This window comes from Sapajus apella, unplaced genomic scaffold (genome assembly GCF_009761245.1).
Source record: "Sapajus apella isolate SASKATOON/1434 unplaced genomic scaffold, GSC_monkey_1.0 scaffold123, whole genome shotgun sequence".
Classification (NCBI taxonomy): Eukaryota; Metazoa; Chordata; class Mammalia; order Primates; family Cebidae; genus Sapajus; species Sapajus apella.
In genome coordinates this window covers 2,898,894-2,921,387 of record NW_022437063.1, presented here as the reverse complement: position 1 = coordinate 2,921,387, position 22,494 = coordinate 2,898,894, and the positions used below count along the sequence as shown (strand labels likewise).

Sequence of the window (22,494 nt, the reverse complement as noted above, 5' to 3'; positions counted from 1 at the left end):
ATATTTAAAAGTCTTATGAAACTATATTAATTAAATGAGGCACTAGACTTTTAAATATCTGGAAAGGGAGAATACTAATTAAACTAAGGGAATAATATGGAAAATTTTGAAGGGAGCAAAAGAAAAAAAAAAAAAAGATTAGTCTCCTGTCTAGCTCGCCTGTCTCAGTTAACACTGACACATAGTATCTTTGAACAATTTTACAGCTTTGTAAGTTACAGAAAACTTATAATAATACAGAATTATTCCTGCATATTAAAATGCAAATTAGTTATATCTGCCTGGACTGCAACTGCTTCCTGCATAGATCAGTTTTTGCATTTACTTCTATGTTCATTTCAGCGTTCTTTTATTGCACATAAGCACATACCTCTCTGAATTCTCCCTTCTCCAGCTGTTAACATCTTACTGGTTCTTTCCAACTTATTTGGAGGGAACCAGTAATTGATCCAAATAAATAGAAGAATTTAGAACATGATGTAGATGGATGAGAGGATCCTCGAGCCCAGGAGCTGGAGAACACAGCGAGCTATGATTGCACCACTACACTCCAGCCTGGGCAACAGAGCAGGACCCTGTCTCAATTCAAAAAAAAAAAAAAAACAGTAGAAAGGGTACGATTATTCACTAAATGGTACTGAAACAACCACAAACAGATAATATTTAGGGAACATTAACTAGTACCCATCAGCACATTAAACGTTTATATTAAAATACAACCCGACTGGTCACAGTGGCTCATGCGTATAATCCTAGCACTCCGGAAGGACAAGGAAGATGGATGACCCAAGGTCAGGAGTTTGAGACCAGCCTAGCAAACACGGTGAAACCCCATCTCTACTAAAAATACAAAAATTAGCCAAGCATGGTAGTGGGCGCCTGTAATCCCAGCTACTTGGGAGGCTGTGGCAGGATAATCACTTGAACCCGGGAGATGGAGGTTGCAGTGAGCAGAGATAGTGCCACTGCATTCCAGCCTGGGCAACACAGCAAGACTCTATCTCAAAATAATAATAATAATACAACCCATTTTAAGAAAAAGAAGGGCAGAGAGAAGATGAGTAACTTTTCCAACATCATACACCTGTTACGGAAGAAATCAAGACTCAAACTCAGTCAGTTTCACACCAAAGATTTTATAATTTTGGACAGTCAAAAGACATAAATAATTCATTTGGATCCATAACTCACTCCTTACTCAAAAATAAATTCTAGATAAATAAAAAACTGTGGACTAAGTACTGAAAGAACTAGACTACGGAGGTGTATATTTCCACAATCAAAGTGGAGAATTTACAAACAACAAGAAAAATCTTCTTGGCTGTCAGCTGCCAAAAAAAAAAAAAGAAAGAAAAGAAAAAATCTAGAGGCCAGAAGGATAAAATTGATAAGCTTAACTAGATTAAACACAAACAAAAAACAACTAAAAGACTAAGAGAACATCAGAAATAAATTCAAACAAAAATTAACTACATAAAAAAAAATTTACTATATGTATGACAGAAAGATTAATTTCCAGAAAATGCTATTTAATAAATGCATTTTAAAAGGTGACCTAATATGCGAAACAAACATAATGGTCACTGAAAAACATTAATGAGAAACAGTAATTAAATCAGATGTGCAAAGGGTAGCTCATGCAATCCTGTGTTGCATTTGTGTGCAACTTAGAAATCATTCTTTGACCCAGCAATTCAACTCCAGGAATTTACAATCTCAGATTAACTTGTGCAAAATCTGTACAAGGATGTTCACTGTAACATTATTTGTAAAAGTTAAAAGAAAAAAAAAAAAAAGCAACCTGGAAGCAGCTGAAATGTCTATAGGGAACAAATGAAAGAGAGTATGATGCATCTATAAAGTTAAATACTGTTCAACTATTAAAAACATACAATGAATACATGTTAAAGTGCAAAGATGTACAAGTCATTACATCATAAGTGAAAACAGCAAGTTGAAGAATAGTGTAAAAAATGAAAACAGAAAACATACAGGTGTGTATATACAAAAAAAGACCTTTGAAAAGAAAAGAAAAAAAGGATATGCAGATAGATCCGTAGAAAACAAACGGAGGCCGGGCAAAAAGCAGGAAACTTTGTAACTTTTTTTCCCCCTTCGAGACCGAGTCCCACTCTGTCGCCCAGGCTGAAGTGCAATGGCATGATCTTGGCTCACTGCGACATCCACCTCCCAGGTTCAAACGCATCTCCTGCCTCAGCCTCCCGAGTAGCTAGGATTACAGATGCCTGTCACCACTCCTGGCTAATTTTTGTATTTTCAGTAGAGAGGGAGTTTTATCATGCTGGTCACGCTGGTCTCAGGTAATCTGCCACCTCAGCCTCCCAAAGTGCTGGGATTACCGGCATGAGCCACCACACCCAGCTGAAACTTTGTAACTTTATGTTTTACTGACTTCAGCTTAAATAATTTTTAAGAACAAAGCAAATATTATTTGCATAATACCAAAATTCAAGCCCTTAACATGTGGAAAAATTACAGTATTACAGAATTTGTATTAAATATGTATTAAACACCTACTACATAACAGATACAGTATGGCCTAAATTGGGGTTGCAAAAATTAAAATAGAATGCAAATCCCACAACCTGAGGACAATTCTTGTAATATATGGGTATCAGAAAATACAAAGCTAAAGAGAATGTTTTTTAAGCTTTCAGGGAAAAGGCAAGGCTTGCTACAGGTGGACAGGATTCAGAACTGACAAAAATATATCAAAAACTGGAAACAAGTACACAAAATGTATCAAAGGACAGGAATAAGTACACTAACATGAGAACCCAAAACTATTTTTATAAAGAAACACATGAAGAAAACCTTGGGATTTTAAAACCAAACAATTACATAAATTAAACAAAACACAAAACATCCTATAAATACAACCATTTCCATTCTCACTTTTCAATCATAGCACTGAGAACTTTACTGAATATCTATCTTGTTCAAAAAAGATCACAAATAGGTAAATGCAGTGGTTTGGCAGAAGAAGGCTGGGGAGGACGAGGCAGGTAGAAGGCCCTGATCTGTAGCATTTGCTGGTTTCCATGGCTGAACTACTTCCACCATGGATGATTTCAAGGTATCAACAATTTAACAATCAGCTCACGAATTTCTAAGCACTTAATAATCAACTCTTAGAAGTCACCACAGGCCAGCTCCAGTATAACACTTGGTCTTTGGCACATTTAAATACTGGCATAGGGGTCCTCTTTAAAAATATATATATATGATATATCTACAGTAATATGTGCAAGTCATAAATGTATAGCTCAATAAACTTCCAAAAGCAAATTAATTTGGCTTTGCAAAAGAAAACTGCCTATAATTTTTTTTTTTTTTTTTTTTTTTTGAGACGGGGTCTCACTCTTCCCCAGGCTGGAGTGCAGTACTGCGATCACAGCTCACCGCAGCCTCAACTTTCTGGGCTCAGGCAAGCCTCCCACCTCAGCCTCCCAAGTAGCTAGGACCACAGGCACACACCACCATGCCCAGCTAATTCTTTGTTTTTCGTACAGATGGAGTCTCCTTATGTTGCCCAGGCTGGTCTCCAACTCCTGGGTTTAAGCAATCCTCCCAGGCCTTGGCATCCCAAAGTACTGGGATTACAGGTGTGAGCCACTGTTCCCAGTCTACAATTTTTCATTCCATTAATATATAAAAATACTTCCCAGCTTAGAGAAAAAAATGTCTGAAGAAAATATATAAATTTTTCTAAATATGCAAGGTTAATCCAGGAATTTCTCACTACAATACTGAAAATCACCTATACTTTAAACAGAGGTGCCTTGAAAAGTTTAAAGATGTGATCTGCCTTTTCTCTGTCTCCTAGAGAATTGTTAAAACTTTTCTTAAGCACGACTCACTGCTCCTCCTGCTGGAAACAAAGGCAAGTCTATCTCCAGAAAGTAAATGCAAGCCCCTGAATAAAGACCTTTCTTTCTTTCCTATCACAGAAAATGAGAAGTAAAGCAACAGCATGATTAGTAAGACCTAACATGGTTTACACGACAAAGCACAGAAAATCAACAGCAAAATGGTCTTGAACAAAAGCATATTCACAAAAATGGAAATACATTCTCGTGGCCAAGCAGTCATAACCATGAGCTGCACTTACAAAAGCAGTTAACAGTTTCACAGTATTACACATCACTCTCCAGGAATCACTATGGATCATATTCTCTACCTTCCCCCCTGGGGACAGTGAATGAGTATCCACTCTGGATTCCAATCTCTTTCCTCCAGTCTCATCCATTTGCCAACAGTGATTCCAGCATCAATCACTCCCTCTCCACCTGACCGTTCATTCAGCACATGAAGGAACTCTCTATTATCTTTTATTAAAATGTGTTTAAATCAGCTTTATTGAGGTGTACTATACATATAATGAAATACATCCAACTTAAGTATGCAGTACAGAGTTGTGTCAAGGTATGCAGCTATGTGTCACATTCTACTATCCAGAAAGTTCCCTCATGTCCCTCTGCAATCAATTCCATTCCTTCATTTCCAGACCCAGGTGACATCTCATCTGTTTCCTATCATGACCTTATCTAAGTCTGGTCTGCCACCGAACCCAGAGAAATAGAATCAGCATGTTCTCCAGTCTGTCTGGCTTCTCTCCCTCAGCACTTCTGAGATTCTTCCGTTGTTGTATCACAAGTGCATCCCTTTTTATGGCTGAGTGGTCCAGAGAAAGAACAATTCTAACTTTATGACAGAAGAAAGGGAGAACAGATAAAAATGGAAAGTTCTGAGGGAAAGAGAATTAACATAAGCTCACTTCCACGCCCTAAGTAAAACAAGACCTGAATGATCTAAGGCAGGCTTAAGGAGAAAAAAACAATAGTTTAAATAATTAACCAGGACAGTATACAACTAGGAATCTCCTATAAAGGAGAGAAGAAGCAAACTGTCCAGAAAGCAGTATGGAAGTATGTATCAAGAGCTTTAAACATGTGATATTCTTATACATAGCAATTTCACTTTTAAGATTACGTCCTAGGACAATAGCTGTGGAAATGTGCAAAGATGTAACTATAAAAAAAAAACACATACTACAGTACTATCTAAAATAAGTAGAAATAAGAACAACCTAGGCCAGCATGGTAGCTCATGCCAGTAATCTCAGTACTCTGGGAGGCCAAGGCAGGCAGATCACCTGAAGTCATGAGTTCAGGACCAGCCTGGCCAATAGGGCGAAACCTCATCTCTACTAAAAATACAAAAATTAGCTAGACATGGTGGTGCGCAACTGTAATCCCAGCTATTTGGGTGGTCAAGACAGGAGAAATGATTGAACCCAGGAGGCGAAGGCTACAGTGAGTTGAGATTGCATCACTGTACTCCAGCCTGGGTGACAGAACGAGACTCCGTCTCAAAAAAACAAAAACAACCGAAATGTCCAGCTACAGGGATATGGACAAGTAAGTAGGAAATTGTTTATTTGAAATGTTATGTTGGCTTTTTTTTTTTTTTTAGATAAGGGTCTCACTCCATCACCAGGGCTGGGGTGCAGTGGGACAATCATGGCTCACCGTAGCCTCAACCTCCTGGGCTCAAGTGACCCTCCCACCTCAGCCTCCCAAGTAGCTGGGTCTACAGCCATGTGCCACTATGCCCAGCTAATTTTTGTATTTTTTGCAGAAATGGGGTTTCACCATGTTGCCCAGGATGATCTAGAATTCCTAGACTCAAGCAATCTTCCCGCCTTGGCCTCCCAAAGAAGTGGAGTTAAAAGTGTGAGCCACCATGCCCAAACTGTGTTGGTATTTTTAAAAGACATTTACAATGTATTATTTATTCATTCAGCAAATATTAAGTGCCTACCATATACACAGTACTATGAACAAAAGAGTCAAACTTTCTGCCCTCCTAGAGCTTACATTCAGAAGAGAAAATGGGGACCTGCAAATAGAAGGCATAGAAAGGCCCCACTTTTAATAGATACATATGTGCACGTGTCTATGTACGTGTGCACATATTTGATGTCATCTGTTTAGAAAAATACATTAACCAGAATTTTTTTAAGTTATTGACTCTGGATGGTAAAAATAAGGACACTGTTCTTTATCTAAATTTTCTAACTATTGTCATATATGGATACATTACTTACAATAATATTTTTAAAAGCTTTTAAAAAAGAATTCTCATAGACAACTTGGCTGAGCTAGATAATCTATCCATTCTCTTTTACCCAAGATTGGGAAATGTGCCTCCCTTACCTCATCATCTGGAGGCTCCTCAGAGGCCAACTTGAGCACAGTCTTGCACTGATCCACAAAGGTGCTTGCGACCAACTCAGCATGGTGTAAAAACACAGGGATGTCATCCTTGGTGAGTGGCTGCTCACTCGTTAGCTTGGCTATCATAAGGTCTAACAGCGTAACTCTGCAAAACATAAAGGATTTCTGCATGAATCTGTAATACTTAAATTATACAATGCTAAAGATACCTAGGGAAGCAACTTTCAGGGAATATTATTCTTTTAAATTCCTTACCTTGCTTATAATGTCTAGTTAGAAAAAACATTTTATGAATAAAGTTAATCTTCATCAATCACCTTTTTTTTTTAAATTATTAGTTTCTTTGATGTGACTTGGTCACAGAAACTAGAACTGTTTAATGCACCTTTTATATCCATTACTTTCAACATTAAGTCAACATTTTAGAAATGCTCAGTTTTTGTATAACCACATCTACAATAATAGCAACAGCAAAGTGAAATGGGTTAACATTTATTCACTATTTTCTACTGAGCTAAGCACTGTATCATTTAATCCTTACAAAAACTCCATGAGGCAGGTAGTGTCATTAGTTTCACATTAAAGATGGGTAAATAAGGCTTGGTGAGGTTAATTAACTTGTCCAGTGCCACAGAACCACTGAGAGTCTAAGCCAGGATTCAATCTTTGCCCTGAGCCAGGTGCTTTAACCACTCCTTTGATAGTCAGTCTTCATTGTGAAACTTTACTATTTGTTTTACTTTACAAAAACACAAATCCAAAGACCAAGACTGTGCCATTGATATGTCAATATATAAATTACCAAATAAATATTTCTTTTCAACCATCTCTTCCCTTCTCCTAGGAAAAATGAATCATACATAGGTCAATCTATCTAGTATAAATCAATTAGGACATCTGCTCAAAATTATATTTTGATTTGGGATTGTATGCATAATTTTCATTTATTTCTATAGAAGAAAGGGTACGAATATCTAAACCGCTTATTAGTAAATAAAGGTAAATACACTGAAATTAGGCATGGAACATTTCTTACCAAGACAAAAATTTGAATTATTTACTGCTTCAGGTAAGAAATAAAACTATACCAAATGCTTCCTGTCATGTGGCCAAATGATGGGAAATATCATCAGTCTGGAAAAATCACCTACAGACCTTAGCAATTTTCAAAACTCCTAAAACCACAGATTTCTTGTGGCAATAATTAATCCAAAATAAAACAAATATACAGTTCACTCAGTTGTGCACAATATTAGAGACTTTCTGTTTTCCTTCATTTCCATATACAGTAATCTTTAAAAATAAACTGAGGCTAAAAGTTCTGAAGCTTGAAATAAAAGCTCGACAGGTGCCAGAATGGAATCTCCTGAAAGCATAAAATGCACAGCTCAATAACACAGTGGAGAACACAAAATATCCTGGTAACAATCAACATGATGGCTGGAACAACACCTCACATCTCGGTATTAATGTTGAACATAAATCATCTAACTGTTCCACTTAAAAGATACAGATTGGCAGAATGGATTAAAAAATTCACAAACCAAATATTTGCTGTCTTCAAGAGACTCACCTAAAACATAAGGAGTCTTATAGAACAAAAGTAAAGGGGATGGAAAAAGATATTTCATGTAAATGGAAACCAAAAGCGAGCTGAATAGCTCCTCTTACATAAAATAAAATAAGACTCTAAAGCAATAACAGTTAAAAAAAAAAAAAAGACAAAGAAGGTCACTATATAATACAAAAGGATCAATCCAACAAGAAGACAATCCTAAATATATATGCCCCTAACTCCAGAGCTCCCAGATTCACAAAACAATTACTAGACCTAAGAAAAGACAGACCACATGACAGGCCACAAAGCAAGTCTCAATAAATTTTTTAAAAATCGAAATATATTGGCCAGGCATGGTGGCTCACACCTGTAATCCCAACACTTTGGGAGGCCTAGTCACGCAGATCACCTGAGATCAAAAGTTCAAGACCACCCTGCTGAACATGTGAAACCCCATCTCCACTAAAAATACAAAAAAAAAAAAAAAAACCCTAGCTGGGAGTGGTGGCAGGAACCTGTAACCAGTTACTTGGGAGGCTGAGGAAGGAGAATCACTTGAACCTGGGAGGCGGAGGGAGGTTGCAGTAAGCCGAGATCACACCATCGCACTCCAGCCTGGGCAAGAGAGCAACACTCAGTCAAAAACAAAGTGGAGGGCAGGTGAGGGCAGGGGAGGGTAGGAGAGGGCAGGGGAGAGCAGGGGAGGGAAAGGGAGGGGAAGGGAAGAGAGGGGAAGGGAGGGGAGGGGAGGGGAAGGAAACTATATCAATTATCTTCTCAAACCACAACAGAATAGAAATCGATTCCAAAAGGAACCCTCAAAACTACATAAATACATGGAAATTAATTAAGTTGTTCTTGCATGATTTTGGGATAAACAATGAAATCAAGATGGACATTTTAAAGTTCTTCTAAATAAATGGTAACAGTGATACAAGTTATCAGAACTTCTGGGATACAGCAAAAGCAGTGCTAAAAGGAAAGTTTATAGTGCTAAATGCCTACATCAAAAAATCCAAAAGATCACAAGTTGACAATCTAACATCATACCTCAAAAGAACTAGAGAAACAAGAACACACTAGGCCAGGTGTGGTGGCTTACACCTGTAATCCCAGCACTTTGAGGTGCAGAGGCAGGAGGATTGCTTAGCCCAAAAGTTTGAGACCAGCCTGAGCAACATGACAAAATACTGCCTCCACAAAATATTAAAAATTAGTCAGGCATGGTGGTGCATGCCTGTAGTCCCAGCTACTTGGGAGGCTGAGATGAGAGAATCACTTCAGCCTGGGAAGGTAAAGCCTGCAGTGATCGTTCCACCACGCACCAGCCTGGGTGACAGAGCACAACCCTGTCACAAGAAGAACAAGCCAAACCCAAAGCTAGCAAAAGAAAAGAAGTAACAAAGATCAGAGCAGAACTAAACAAAATTGAAACAAAAGATCAAAATACAAAATATAAAAATTGGTTCTTTGAAAAGATAAATAAAATCAATAGACCATTAGCTAGATTAACCAAGAAGAAAGAAAATTCAAATTAGCTCAATTAGAAACAGAAATGGAAACATTATGGCTAACACCACAGAATTACAAAAGATCATTTAAAGACACTATAAACACCTCTGTGCAAACAAACTAGAAAATTTAGAGGAAATGAACAAATCTCTGGAAACATGCAACCCTCCTGGTTTGAATCAGAAAGAATTAAGAGGCCTGAACAGACCAATAACAACCAGTGAGATTGAATCAGTAATAACAAAAATTGTCAAAAAACAAAAAGCCCAGGGCCAGACAGATACATTGCCAAATTCCACCAGACATTCAAGGAATTGGCATCAAGCATACTGAAACTATTCCAAAAGGTTGAGAAACAGAGAATCCTATCCAACTCATTCTATGAAGCCAGTATCTCTGATACCAAAACCAGGAACGGACATAACAGAAAAAAGAAAACCATAGACCAATATCCCTGGTGAACATAGATTAAAAAATCCTCAACAAAATAACAGCAAACTAAATCCCACAGCACATCAAAAAGATAATTCACCATGACCAAGTGGGTTTCATCCTAGGATGTAAGGATGGTTCAACAAACCCAAGTAAATGTGACTCATCACATAAACAGAATTAAAAACAAAAACCATACGATCATCTCAATAGATGCAGAAAAACATTCAACGAAATCCAGCATCCCTTTATGATAAAAATCTAGGCACAGAAGGAACATACCTCAAAATAAGAAAAAACAATGAATGGGGAAAAGATGAAAGCATCGCCCCTAAGAACTGGAACAAGACAAGAATGCCCACTTTCACCACTTCTATTCAGTATAAGACTAGAAGTTCTATCTGGAACAATAGGGCAAGAGAAATAAACAAAGGACATCCAAATTGGAAAAGAGGAAGTTAAACTATCTCTGTTTGCCAATGATATGATCACATACCTAGAAAACCCTAAAGACTTTACCAAAAGACTCCTAGATTTGATCAATGAATTCAGTAAAGTCAAAGGTTACAAAATCAATGTACACAAATCAGTAGCATCAACTATACATCAACAATAACCAAGTTGAGAAACAAATCGAGAACAAAATCTCTTTTAAAATAGCTGCAAAAAAAAAAAAAAAATCAAATGCCTGGCAATATACTTAACCAAGAAGATATATATAAAACTATAAACATGGCTGAAAGAAATCAGATGACACAAACAAATGGAAATACATCCCATGCTCATCGACTGGAAGAATCAATATTATTAAAATGACCATAATGCCCAAAGCAATATACAGATTCAATACAATTCCTATCAAAATACCAACATCATTTTTCACACAATTAGAAAAATAATCCTAAAATTCACATGGAACCAAAAGAGAACCCAAATAGACAAAGCCATGTTAAGCAAAAAGAACGACTCTAGAGGCATCACATCACTCCAACTTCAAATTATACTACAAGGCTATAGTAACCAAAATAGCATTGTACTGATATAAAGGTAGATATACAGACCAATGGAACAGAATAAAGAACCCAGAAATAAGGTCAAATACTTACAATCAACTGATCTTCCACAAAAGCATACAACAACATAAATTGGGGAAAGAATCTCCTATTCAATAATGGTTCTGGGAAAACTGAATTGTCACAGGTAGAAAAATGAAACTGGATCTCTCACCATATACAAAAATCAACTCGAGATGGATATGTCACAGGTAGAAAAATGAAACTGGATCTCTCACCATATACAAAAATCAACTCGAGATGGATAGATTTAAATCTAAGACCAGAAACCATAAAAATTTTAGGAGAAAACCTAGGAAAAACACTTTATGACATTGTCCAAGGCAAAGCGTTTATGAGTAAGATCACAAAAGCAAATGGAACAAAAACTAAATAAATGGGACCTACTTAAACTAAAATGCTTCTGTGAAGCATAAGACATAATCATCAGAGTAAACAGACAACCAACAGAATGGGAGAAAACATTTGCAACTGTACATCTGACAAAGAACTAATACCCAGAATCTACAAGGAACTCGAAAAAATCAGCAAGAAAAAAACAAATAATTCCATCAAAAAGTGGGCAAATGACATGAATAGTCATTTCTCAAGATATGCAAATGGCCAACAAACATGAAAAAATGCTCAACATCACTAATCATCGGGGAAATGCAAATTAAAACCATGAGATGCCACCTTACTCTGCCAGAATGGCCATTATTAAAAAGTCAAAAAAGCAATAGATGTTGCAATGGATGTGGTGAAGAAGGAATGCATATGCAATGTTGGGGGAAATGTAAAATAGTATAACCTTTATGGAAAAATAGTATGGGGACTTCTCAAAGAACTAAAAAGTAGATCTACCATTCAATCCAGCAATCCCGCTACTGGGTATCTACCCAAAGGAAAAGACACCTGCACATGTATGTTTATCACAGCATAATCCACAATTGCAAAGACATGGAACCAACCTAAGTATCCATCAACTGATGAATGAATAAAGAAAATGTGATATACATACAGAATGGACTGCTACTCGACCATAAAAAAAGAATGAAATAATGTCTTATGCAGCAACTTGGATGGAGCTGGAGGCCCTTCTTCTTCCTTTTCTTTAAGAGACAGAGTCTCGCTCTGTTACCTAGGCTGGAGCACAGTAGTGTGATCTTAGCTTACCGCAGCCTCCACCTCCAGGGTTCAATCAATTCTTATGCCTCGGCCTCTCCGAGCAGCTGAGATTACAGGCATGCGCCAACACGCATGGCCAATTTTTGTATTTTTAGTAGAGACGGGGTTTCTCCATGTTGGCCAGGCTGGTCTCAAACTCCTGGTCTCAAGTGATCTGTCCTCCTCAGCCTTCCAAAGTGCTGGGATTACAGGTGTGAGCCACTGCACCCAGCTAGAGGCCATTATTCTAATTGAAGAACTCAGAAATGGAAAAATCAAATACCGTACATTCTCACTTACAAGTGGGGGCTAAGCTATGGGTACACAAAAATATACAGAGTAGTATAACGGACATTGGAGAGTCAAAAGCGGGAAGGTTAGGAGGAGGGTAAGGAATAAAAACTACTTATCAGGTATAATATATACTAGTCAGGCCAGGCGCCATGGCTCACACCTGTAATCCCAGCACTTTGGGAGGCCGAGGCAGGCGGATCACAAGGTCAAGAGATTGAGACCATCCTGGCCAACACGGTGAAATCCCATCTCTACTAAAATATACAAAAATTAGCTGGGCATGGTGGCACACGCCTGCAGTACCAGCTACTTGGGAGGCTGAGGCAGGAACATTGCTTGAACCCAGGAGGCGGACGCAGTGAGCTGAGCTCGCGCCACTGCACCCCAGTCTGGCGCCTGGCAACAGAGCAAGACTGTCTCAAAAAGGAAAAAAAAAAAAAAAATATATATATATATACACACACACACACACACACACACACAGACACGTCAGGTGACAGGTGCACTAAAATCACCAACTTCACCACTATACAACTCATCCGTGTAACCAAAAACCACTTGCACCCCAAAAACTATTGAAATTTTACGTCTATATAAAATATAGATATATCTATCTATACATATCTCTATCACAAGTAAATCTATCTACCTACCTACCTACATATATATATATACACACATATAACTTTCAAGGGATGCTAAGAAAGAGGCCACCATGTGACCCAAATGCCTGCTCTAAATATATTCCTTTTAAATTGGATTATATAATGCAGCAGTTATTGCTAGGTATAAGAAGTCAGGATCCCTGGCTTCAGGGAATTTGGCACCTAGTTCACTATTACTTGAATAGGTAATGAAATAGAAAATAATTTTATCAGATTTGTGAGTGTTAAGGTATCCACAGATAGGAATGTAGGAAAATGAGAAAGACAACAGATGGATTACAGCTGGAGAAAAGAACCCAACACCAGTGCAGATCTTGAATCAGAGGCAGATCCCGAAAGGGCAGTCCCAAGGTGAGGGTAAGAAGGGTGGGCCCCAACGGTGTGGAGATCAAAGTTCTTAAGCAGCAACAGGACACTCCGGGGGTCCAAGCGGATGAAGCGCAGGGAGAGGTGCAAGTGCTGAGAGGAGAGGTGGAAGCACATGCTGCCTTCCTTACACAGTGACACCCACGCCAGCCTCCTCTGGCTCAACTTCTCCCTGGCCAAGCAGATGCCGCCTGTATGACGCAGCTTTATATGGTTACAAGATGAGATCTAACAAAGTCAGTACTGAGTGATTTCGAAGGACAGAAGGGGGCAAAGTCAGAAACAAATCTTTAAAATATAAAAGTAAAAACTGGCCGGGCGCGGTGGCTCAAGCCTGTAATCCCAGCACTTTGGGAGGCCGAGGCGGGTGGATCATGAGGTCAAGAGATCGAGACCATCCTGGTCAACACGGTGAAACCCCGTCTCTACTAAAAATACAAAAAATTAGCTGGGCATGGTGGCGCGTGCCTGTAATCCCAGCTACTCAGGAGGCTGAGGCAGGAGAATTGCCTGAACCCAGGAGGCGGAGGTTGCGGTGAGCCGAGATCGTGCCATTGCACTCCAGCCTGGGTAACAAGAGCGAAACTCCGTCCCAAAAAAAAAAAGTAAAAACTAAGTTTGAGTATCGCCTCAGAATAGACTATCCTTCATTGAATTATCCTATTTAAAGTAAGTCAGCTGCCATTTAAGCCTTCTAATGGTTCCCGCTGTTAAGAAAGGAGTCTAAAAGCTCTTTAGTCTGGTATATGGGTCTCCCCACCAGACACTCCACCCAACTCTCCAACTCCCTCTACCTCTTCCTTGAAAATATAACAGACTACAAGAGGTCTAACTAATGTTAGTTACTCATTGACTTATTCACTCTGGTGTGAAGGATGCAAAAGTAGGAAAGACCCAGCTAAAAGGGTCAGAGGCTAGCCGTCTAGAATTATTACACATCGGTGTGAAAATTTTGTTCCCTTAACCCAGAAATCATCACTCAGGGTACTTTGAGTTCACCAGACACACCCCTCCATGCAGCCATAATTTTATCCCTCAACCACTGGCTGTCATTAGCATTCTATTTTGAATTTTCTCCTGATTAAACACAGTATTGCCTTAAAATTATGATTCCTTTTTTTTTTTTTTTTTTTTTTTTGAGACGGAGTTTTGCTGTTGTTACCCAGGCTGGAGTGCAATGGCGCGATCTCGGCTCACCGCAACCTCCGCCTCCTGGGTTCAGGCAATTCTCCTGCCTCAACCTCCTGAGCAGCTGGGATTACAGGCATGTACCACCATGCCCAGCTAATTTTTTGTATTTTTAGTAGAGACGGGGTTTCACCATGTTGACCAGGATGGTCTCGATCTCTTGACCTCGTGATCCACCCGCCTCGGCCTCCCACAGTGCTAGGATTACAGGCTTGAGCCACCGCGCCCAGCCCGATTCCTCTTTTTTTTTTTTTCCATGTAATGGACTCTCGCTCTGCTGCCTAGGCTGAAATGCAGTGGCGTGATCTCGGCACACTGCAACCTCCGCCTCCCAGGTTAAAGTGATTCTCCTGGCTCAGCCTCCCGGGTAGCTGGGACTACGGGCCTCAGAACTCCAATACAGAAAACGGCAAGAATAATACCTATTTCACAGTGTTTGTGATGATTAAATGACAAAGGCTACATGGTGCTTTCTAGACCTAACAGTGACGCTGCCTGGAGAAAAAGGCAAGGTCCTCAGCATAGCAGCAGTAGCTGTTACACTTGCAGTTGCGGTAACAGCAGTAACAGCACGGAAGCAGAAACAGCAACAGCTCACGTTATAGGTCAGGGTATTTGCCCTGGGTTACAGAGGTACTGAGGTGGTATCTGAACTCTTTCTGATGCCAAAATCGAATTTTCCACACATTTCAATCAGTTATCACAATAATTTCATGGGGTAGCTACTACTAGTATCCTCATTAACTTGACCAAAGTAGTAAGTGGCAGCACTAGCATCTGTCCTTGACCACTGTGCTGTACATACGGATTATAAACCTGAAAACTACACAAGTTGTTTACCACGAGCAGCTAGTCCAATTTGCTAATATTCACTTCAATTCACCTGGAAGGGAGACCAGACAAGTATGTAAATGTAGGCTCTCATTTTTGCCGAATCATGCCACATTAATTAATGATGAGTCTGTATCCAAAATTTCCCCACCAAGTAACCTGCCCAAACAGACTACCAGCCTCTAGGTGAAGAAGTCAACTAGCTTTGACAACAACAAAAAGAACTAGCATAAGAAAAAAGCTTAAGAATTTACACAGCATTTTCATTCTCATACATAACAATGCATGGTTATGACCCTCCCATGAGGGCAGGGACTGTGTCTCAGTAATGCTCACACACACTCACTTGCCCTCTCACCTCCCACCATGGGATAACACAGTAACAAGGACCTCACCAAATGCCAGTGCCATGTTCTTGGACTTCCCAGCCTCCAGACTGTTAGAAATAAGTTTCTTTTCTTTGTAAATTACGCACTCTCCAGTACTCTGTTATGGCAGCAGAAAGACTAAGGCAGTGGATGTATCATTTTACATTCCCACCAGTGGAAACATAAACAGTGCACAAGAGTTCCAATTTCTCCACATCCTTGCCCAAACGTGTTATTTTCAGTTTGCTGACAGTAGCCATCCTAATGGGTACCGAGTGGTATATCACTGTGGTTTGTTGTTTAATGGGTACAGAGTTTCTGATACACAAGATGAAAAAGTTCTAGAGGTTGGCACAATGTGAACATACTTAACACACTGAACTGTACATTAAAAAATGGTTACGCTAACAGTCTGGCATGGTGGCCCACGCCTGTACTCCCAGCTGCTGGGGAGGCTGAGGTGGGAGGACTGCTTGAGGCCATGAGTTTAAGGCTCTAGTGCATGATGATCACATGTGTGAGTGGCCACTGCACTCCAGCCTGGGCAACAGAGCATGACCCTGCCTTATACCTTCTCCAAAAAAAAAAAAAATGGTTGTAATAGCAACCTTTATATTATGTGTGATTTACTACAATTTTTTGACAAAAGCTACTGTCAAAATCTAGTCAAAGATTCCATAGGGTAAACAAGGGCTGCGACAAAAAAAGGGAATACCTAAGACCTTGAGATGGCCTTATGTGTAACTGATGAGGTCTACTGACCAGCATGAGCTAAAAAGTTAAAAGTGAAGAAGCTGAGGATAACCTTGAGGTTTCCAACTCAGCAGGTAATATTAATCAGTATACGAGATGAACACTTTACTGAGTAAGAATATTCATTCATACACTCATGCTTTCACTGAAAAACTTTTCTTTCCTTTTTCAGCACCTGCTATGTGCCAACCACTGACTGGAAATGTGGAATGAAGAATAAAAAGGGAAGAATCCTTGCCCTCAGGGCACCAACAATCTAATGGAAATGTGCTACAATAACAAGCAGCTATGTGACACTACCCGATGGATGAATGATGTGATTAAATGACAGCTCATCTCCTCTGAAGAAAAATAAAGCAGGGGCAAGGGGAAGTGACAACTGAGCAGAACCTTGAACGATGTAAGGATGCACCTGATACAACTTTATCAATAAAAGCAGAACACTTTTAGTCCACCATCCCCATGCAGTTATGTAATAAATCATTAATTTAGATAGACTATGGAAAATAATCAGCTTGACTATTAAAATGCAATTAAACTGCATTCTTCTTGTATTCAGGTGTTCCTTACTGCAAAAAAGTTACTAATTTTTTGCACTGTGTATCGTATTATCTCTTTTAGGTCAAATAATTCTCTATCCACAATGGGGATATAAATATACAGGGAAAGGAGCACTGGAGTTGGACTTATAAACCTGGTATTTCATATGACGTTAAAAGCATAAGCTTTTCCTTTTTGTTAAAGATATTAAAGAAGAAAAACGACCTAATTAGCGAAAGACTACAAAAAGTACATAAAGCTTCACTACTACAACCTAAATACAAAGTAAGTAAGTCCAAAGCCACTAAAACTCGTGACTACAATCAAAAGATTAACACCTTTAAAAGATTCTGATCATTAGATCTGAGGTTTCTGAATAAATGTTGTTATTTTCCTAAGGCAACATTTCTAATAAGGTAAGGAAAAATGTGTGCTATTGAAATGAAAAGTGTACTGCAAATTATTTTATCCAATCCCCTTCATTTGCAGGTCAAGAAACAGAATCCCTTGTAAGTTTAGGGAAAAAAAAATACACACACACACACACACACACACACACGAAACTGCATCCCAACAAGGTCACATAAAGAACTATAATCATAGCAAGGCACAGGGCCAAAGTCTCAGAACTCCTAGGTCACTGCTTTTCCTACTACAGTAACTGTGACACCATGGATGGGTATCAATTTTATTTTAGTCCAAATTATCCATCAAAAACCCACACACCTAGTAGAGTGCGTCACAAATAATCATACCCATGACATAAACAAATGAGCACACCTCAAGTATGCAACTTAATACACAGCTACATAAATTACTATTCTAAAATCCAGGCACATGCATAAGATCTTGTTCTTAATGTTCTTCTTAACATGCATTTACTGAATAATGGCACCAACCTGGATTCTGCACCCCTCCATAAATCACTGCCTATTGTGGCTAAGCTATAATGTTAACCAACCAATTTAAAACCATTACCGACACAGAAACATGTATTTAGAGATTCTGTGCCAACTCAGAAACCACACAGCTTTTCAGTCCTGTGCACAGAATACCCTATATGGAATGCTAAAGACTCAAAACCACGCTGGTTGGGGGATTACCTTTCTTGATTGTTCAGTTTGGGAAACATGGCTTGTACCAATTCCGAACTTTTCAGAAAGAGGTCTGTAATAATCAAGAACCTAGGGAAAAAAGAGGAGGAAAGTTTGGTTACTAGAAACACAGTAAGACCGACATGCCCTTATCCACTTTATAAGCACAGCTTATACACAAAAGCATTTCTTTTCTGTGAATTTTTGCTATGCTATAATCGTAAATGTTTTAAAAGGTTCACATATTATTAATCTATTAGCAGCTAAAAGGAAAATCTTAAAACATTTTTCTCCAGTTTTACTTCTGAAAGCTTTATTGAACTAATTTAAATTGACTCAACTAGAAGACGGGGCTGCTATGGCTTTTATCTAAGTTGAGAAAGAAAAATTCTTCACTTAGCAACAAGATCAGGTATAAACAAAAAACATACTAAATTGTTTTAGTCAGAAGCTAACTGCTATAATGAGCCAGAGAAAGGCTTGTCACACTTCCCTTTAAACCTACGCCAACAACACAGTGATGAACACTGGCTTGATTACTCACCTTTAAGAATTCTCAAGTTACCAAGAAAACACCCTCATTGTCAAGCTATGTATGCACTCATCTAAACTTAGAGATCAACTTATGGAAACCCCAAGGCAAAGATTACAGGCATAGTTCTTCAAAGTACCCCTGTGACAACTAAAAAGATTGAACAGTATTATTAATTAATTCTGAATTATATTTACCAGAGGACATCTGAGGGAAAGACTGAAGAACTAAGGAATATACCGTTTATAACCAGGTTATAGTAATAAAAATTGTAAGCATTAAATACATTGACACATAGTTGAACCACTTGTTAACAAATAAAATATAATAAAACTATATTCAGTCTGAAAACCAAATGAAGCACCTTAACTCCTACAATACACTGTCACTTCACATAAAAGCGAAATCCAAATACATATTCTATTTCCTCTACAGCATTTAAAATAGCTGATCAACACTCTGATGTAAAACATTCTTAACAATAATGCATAATATTTGAAATTCTCAAACAGCATTTCTATCAATCTGTGCAGGTCAATAGAAATCCATACATTCCAAGATGGATACACAAACTAAATTGAGATCTTAAAGCTCATTCATAATTCAGGTACTTAAAATTCAAAGCATTTTCCCACAGGAACATCAAAAACAAATATTCCAAGTCACAAGTCATACTTCTAAACAATATATACCACTTTTAGACAGATAATTTACAAAAGAACATGTTAAATGCTGGCAGACACACACTAAGAATTGTGTAATAGAAACAAATGTATCTAACCAACAGGCTGGGGGAAGAGGGGGTGATGGACAGGGGGCAAGAAGATCAAAGAGGCTAGAGGAGCTGTTTTGTCGATCACTAGAAGAAGGAAAAGAGGACAGCACTCCTAGAAAAGGAAAGAAAGGACTTAGAAAAACCGCAAGAAGGAAAGAGCAGCTGTGTGTCTGGGGAACTATAAGCAACAAAATACTATTAGGGCTTCAAAAGGAAGCCAAGACTCAAAAGCATGGGTCTTCAGAGTGTCTCAGGTGAAGAAAGTTGTCTCAACCAAGGTTTGAGTTTATTGAAGACTGAGGTGGTAACTACATATTCCTTCATAATGCTGGAAATTAGTGCTCTCTTTTTTCTTGATCAATTTTGTTGACCAAAAGACCACTTTTGCCTTTGTGAATTTTTTCCATTGTTTTTGTCTTATGTTTCATTGATTTCTGCCCTCATCTTTTATTTCCTTCTTTCTTACTTACTCAGGACTTACTGTCCTCTTCTTTCTCTACCTTCTTAAAGTAGAACTCTGGGTCACTGATTTCAGACCTTTTTTTTTTTAATTGTACTTTCAGTTCTGGGGTACATGTGCAGATCTTGCAGGATTGCTGCATAGGTACACACATGCCATGGTGGTTTGCTGTCTCCATCCCCAGACCTTTCTTTATTAATAGAAACATTCAAGGACAGTGGCTCACACCTGTATTTCCAGCACCTGGAAGACTGAGGTGGGTAGACTTCCTGAGGCCAGGAGTTTGAGACCAGCCTGGCCACATAGCGTAGTGAAACCCCATCTCTACCAAAATCGTAAAAAAATAGCTGGATGTGGTGGTGCATGCCTGTAATCCCAACTACTCAAGAGGCTGAGGTATGAGAATCGCTTGAACACAGGAGGCAGAGGTTGCAGTGAGCCAAGATTGTGCCACTGCACTCCAGCGTGTATAACAGATTAGGACTTTGTCTCAAAAAAAAAAAAAAAAAAAAAAAGGCATTCCAAGCAACAAACTCTCCTCTAAGCACTGCTTTAGTTTTTTGTTGTTGTTGTTTGTTTAAAAGACTGGGTCTCGCCCTGCCACCCTAGCTGGAGTGCAGTTGTACGATCATAGCTCACTGTACCCTCAAACTTCTAGGTTCAAACAACTCTCCCAGCTCAGTCTCCCAAGTAGATAGGACTACACACATGTGCCACCACACCCAGCTTTTTTTTATTTTTATTTTTTTGGTAGAGACAGTGTCTTACTATGCTGCCCTGGCTGGTCCTGAACTTCTGGCCTCAAGCCATCCTCCCTTCTCGGACTCCCAAAGTGCTGGGATTACAGGCATGAGCCACCACACTGGGCTGCTTTTCCTTTATCCCACAAAACTTGATACTTCAGTTCAAAGTATTTCTAATTTACCTGTGATTTCTTCTTTGACACTACATGTGCTAATTTCCAAAAGTTTGTAATGTTTCTAGAAATCATGTTATGGATAAGAGAAAGTACTCTATGATTTCAATCCCTAACACATTTACTGAGCCTCTTCTACAGCCCAGCCTATGGTCTGCCTTGGTGAACATGACATACGTAGGTGAAAAGAAAGTAGAGTTTGGAAGTGCTGAGAGAAGGTCTACAAACATCACTCAGGTGAAGGGGGCTACCTACCACAGTACTACCGAGAGCATCTAGATCAGGGGTGTCCAATCTTTTGGCTTCGCTGGGCCACACTGGAAAAGAATAATTGTCTTGGGGCACATATAAAATACACTAACACTAACAATGGCTGACGAGCTTAATTAACAACAACAAAAATCATAGACAAAAAACTCATGTTATAATAAAGTTCACAAATTTATGTGGCGGCAGAGCGAGACTCCATCTCAAAAAAAAAAAAAAAAAAAAAGTATCACATGGCTGGACACAGTGGCTCACGCCTGTATTCCCAGCACTTTGGGAGGTTAAGGTAGAAGGATTGCTTAAGGCCAGGACCTTAAGACCAGCCTGGGCAACATCGTGAGACCCCATCTCTACAAACTAAAAAATAAATCAGCCGGGTGTGGTGGTATGTACCTGTGATTTCAGCTTCTCAGTGGGCTGAGGTGGGATGATCACTTGAGCCTGGAAGATTGAGCCTGCAGTGAGCCATGATTGCACCACTGCACTCCAGCCTGAGTGACAGAGACTTTGTCTCAAAAAAAAATTAAAAATAAAGTACCACAAGCAAAGTCCAAATACAAAAACAGAAAAATATGTGTATTTTATTTTACATGAAGGATAATATCCCTAATCTAGAAAATACTCCTATACACTGATAAAGATCAACATCCCAATAGAAAATAGGTAAAGAAAATTAGAAGACACATAAAAGAAAAAAGGTTCTCCAACTCATAAGAAAAACACAGAATAAAACTGTGCAAGGCGGCTGGCTGACACCTTGGCAGAACTGGCAAATGCAAACCTTGCTACCACTGTTAGCAATGGTGTGGCTCAGGGAGTGGACACTGGCACAACAGCTGAAGGACAACCTGGAAGTGTTGTCAAAATTATAAGAGTACATTCTTTTTGACCCAGTAATTGCACTTGTGAATTTATCTACAATCATACTTGTCCACAAGCAATATGACGTGTGCAGCCAAGGCTAGTCACAGCAGGATTTTCTAGTCATGAAAAATGGAAACAATCTGAATGCCCATCGAGAAGAGACTGATTTTTAAAATCCTGGTATATTCATACATTGAAAATCTTCAAATGAGGAAAGTCTTCATAAGAATATGGAAAGATCTCAAAAATCTACTATTTAGTGAGAAAAGCAAAAACCCAACAGTGTGCAGAGAAGTAGGAGATCTGGTCGGAGGAACCAGGTAGATGGCTGGGGGGTAACTATGCATTTTGGTATTTGAACCATATATTGTCTACCAAAAAAATCAGTATGTAATTTAAGCAATATATACAGGCAAAGTAATCTCACACTTAGTTCTATTTAATGACCATCCTGCTGAAGAGTGACATTATTGCTGTATCTTGGTAGAAGCATCATTCAGACAAACCTGGCTCCTCAGGCTTCAAGGATGATGGACAGTCATGTTGGAGAACTCAACTAAGTTTAGTCTTAACAGTGGCTATTTCTGGGCAGGCAAAGTT

The 22,494-nt window shown here is 38.9% G+C and overlaps 1 protein-coding gene across 3 annotated transcripts in view; it reads right to left on the bottom strand.

Annotated features, from left to right (window-relative positions):
* The window catches only part of ATXN10 (ataxin 10), a 165,246-nt gene that overhangs the window by 100,809 nt on the left and 41,943 nt on the right, over positions 1 to 22,494 (bottom strand). For 2 of the 3 annotated variants that reach the window (XM_032261463.1, XM_032261461.1), the window contains 2 exons: positions 18,090 to 18,170; positions 6,240 to 6,405 (listed from right to left, as the gene is read on the bottom strand). In XM_032261463.1, the coding sequence (XP_032117354.1) occupies positions 6,240 to 6,405; positions 18,090 to 18,170 (247 nt within the window). The remainder of the gene's footprint in view (positions 1 to 6,239; positions 6,406 to 18,089; positions 18,171 to 22,494) is intronic. The other variant, XM_032261462.1, reaches the window with a different exon arrangement.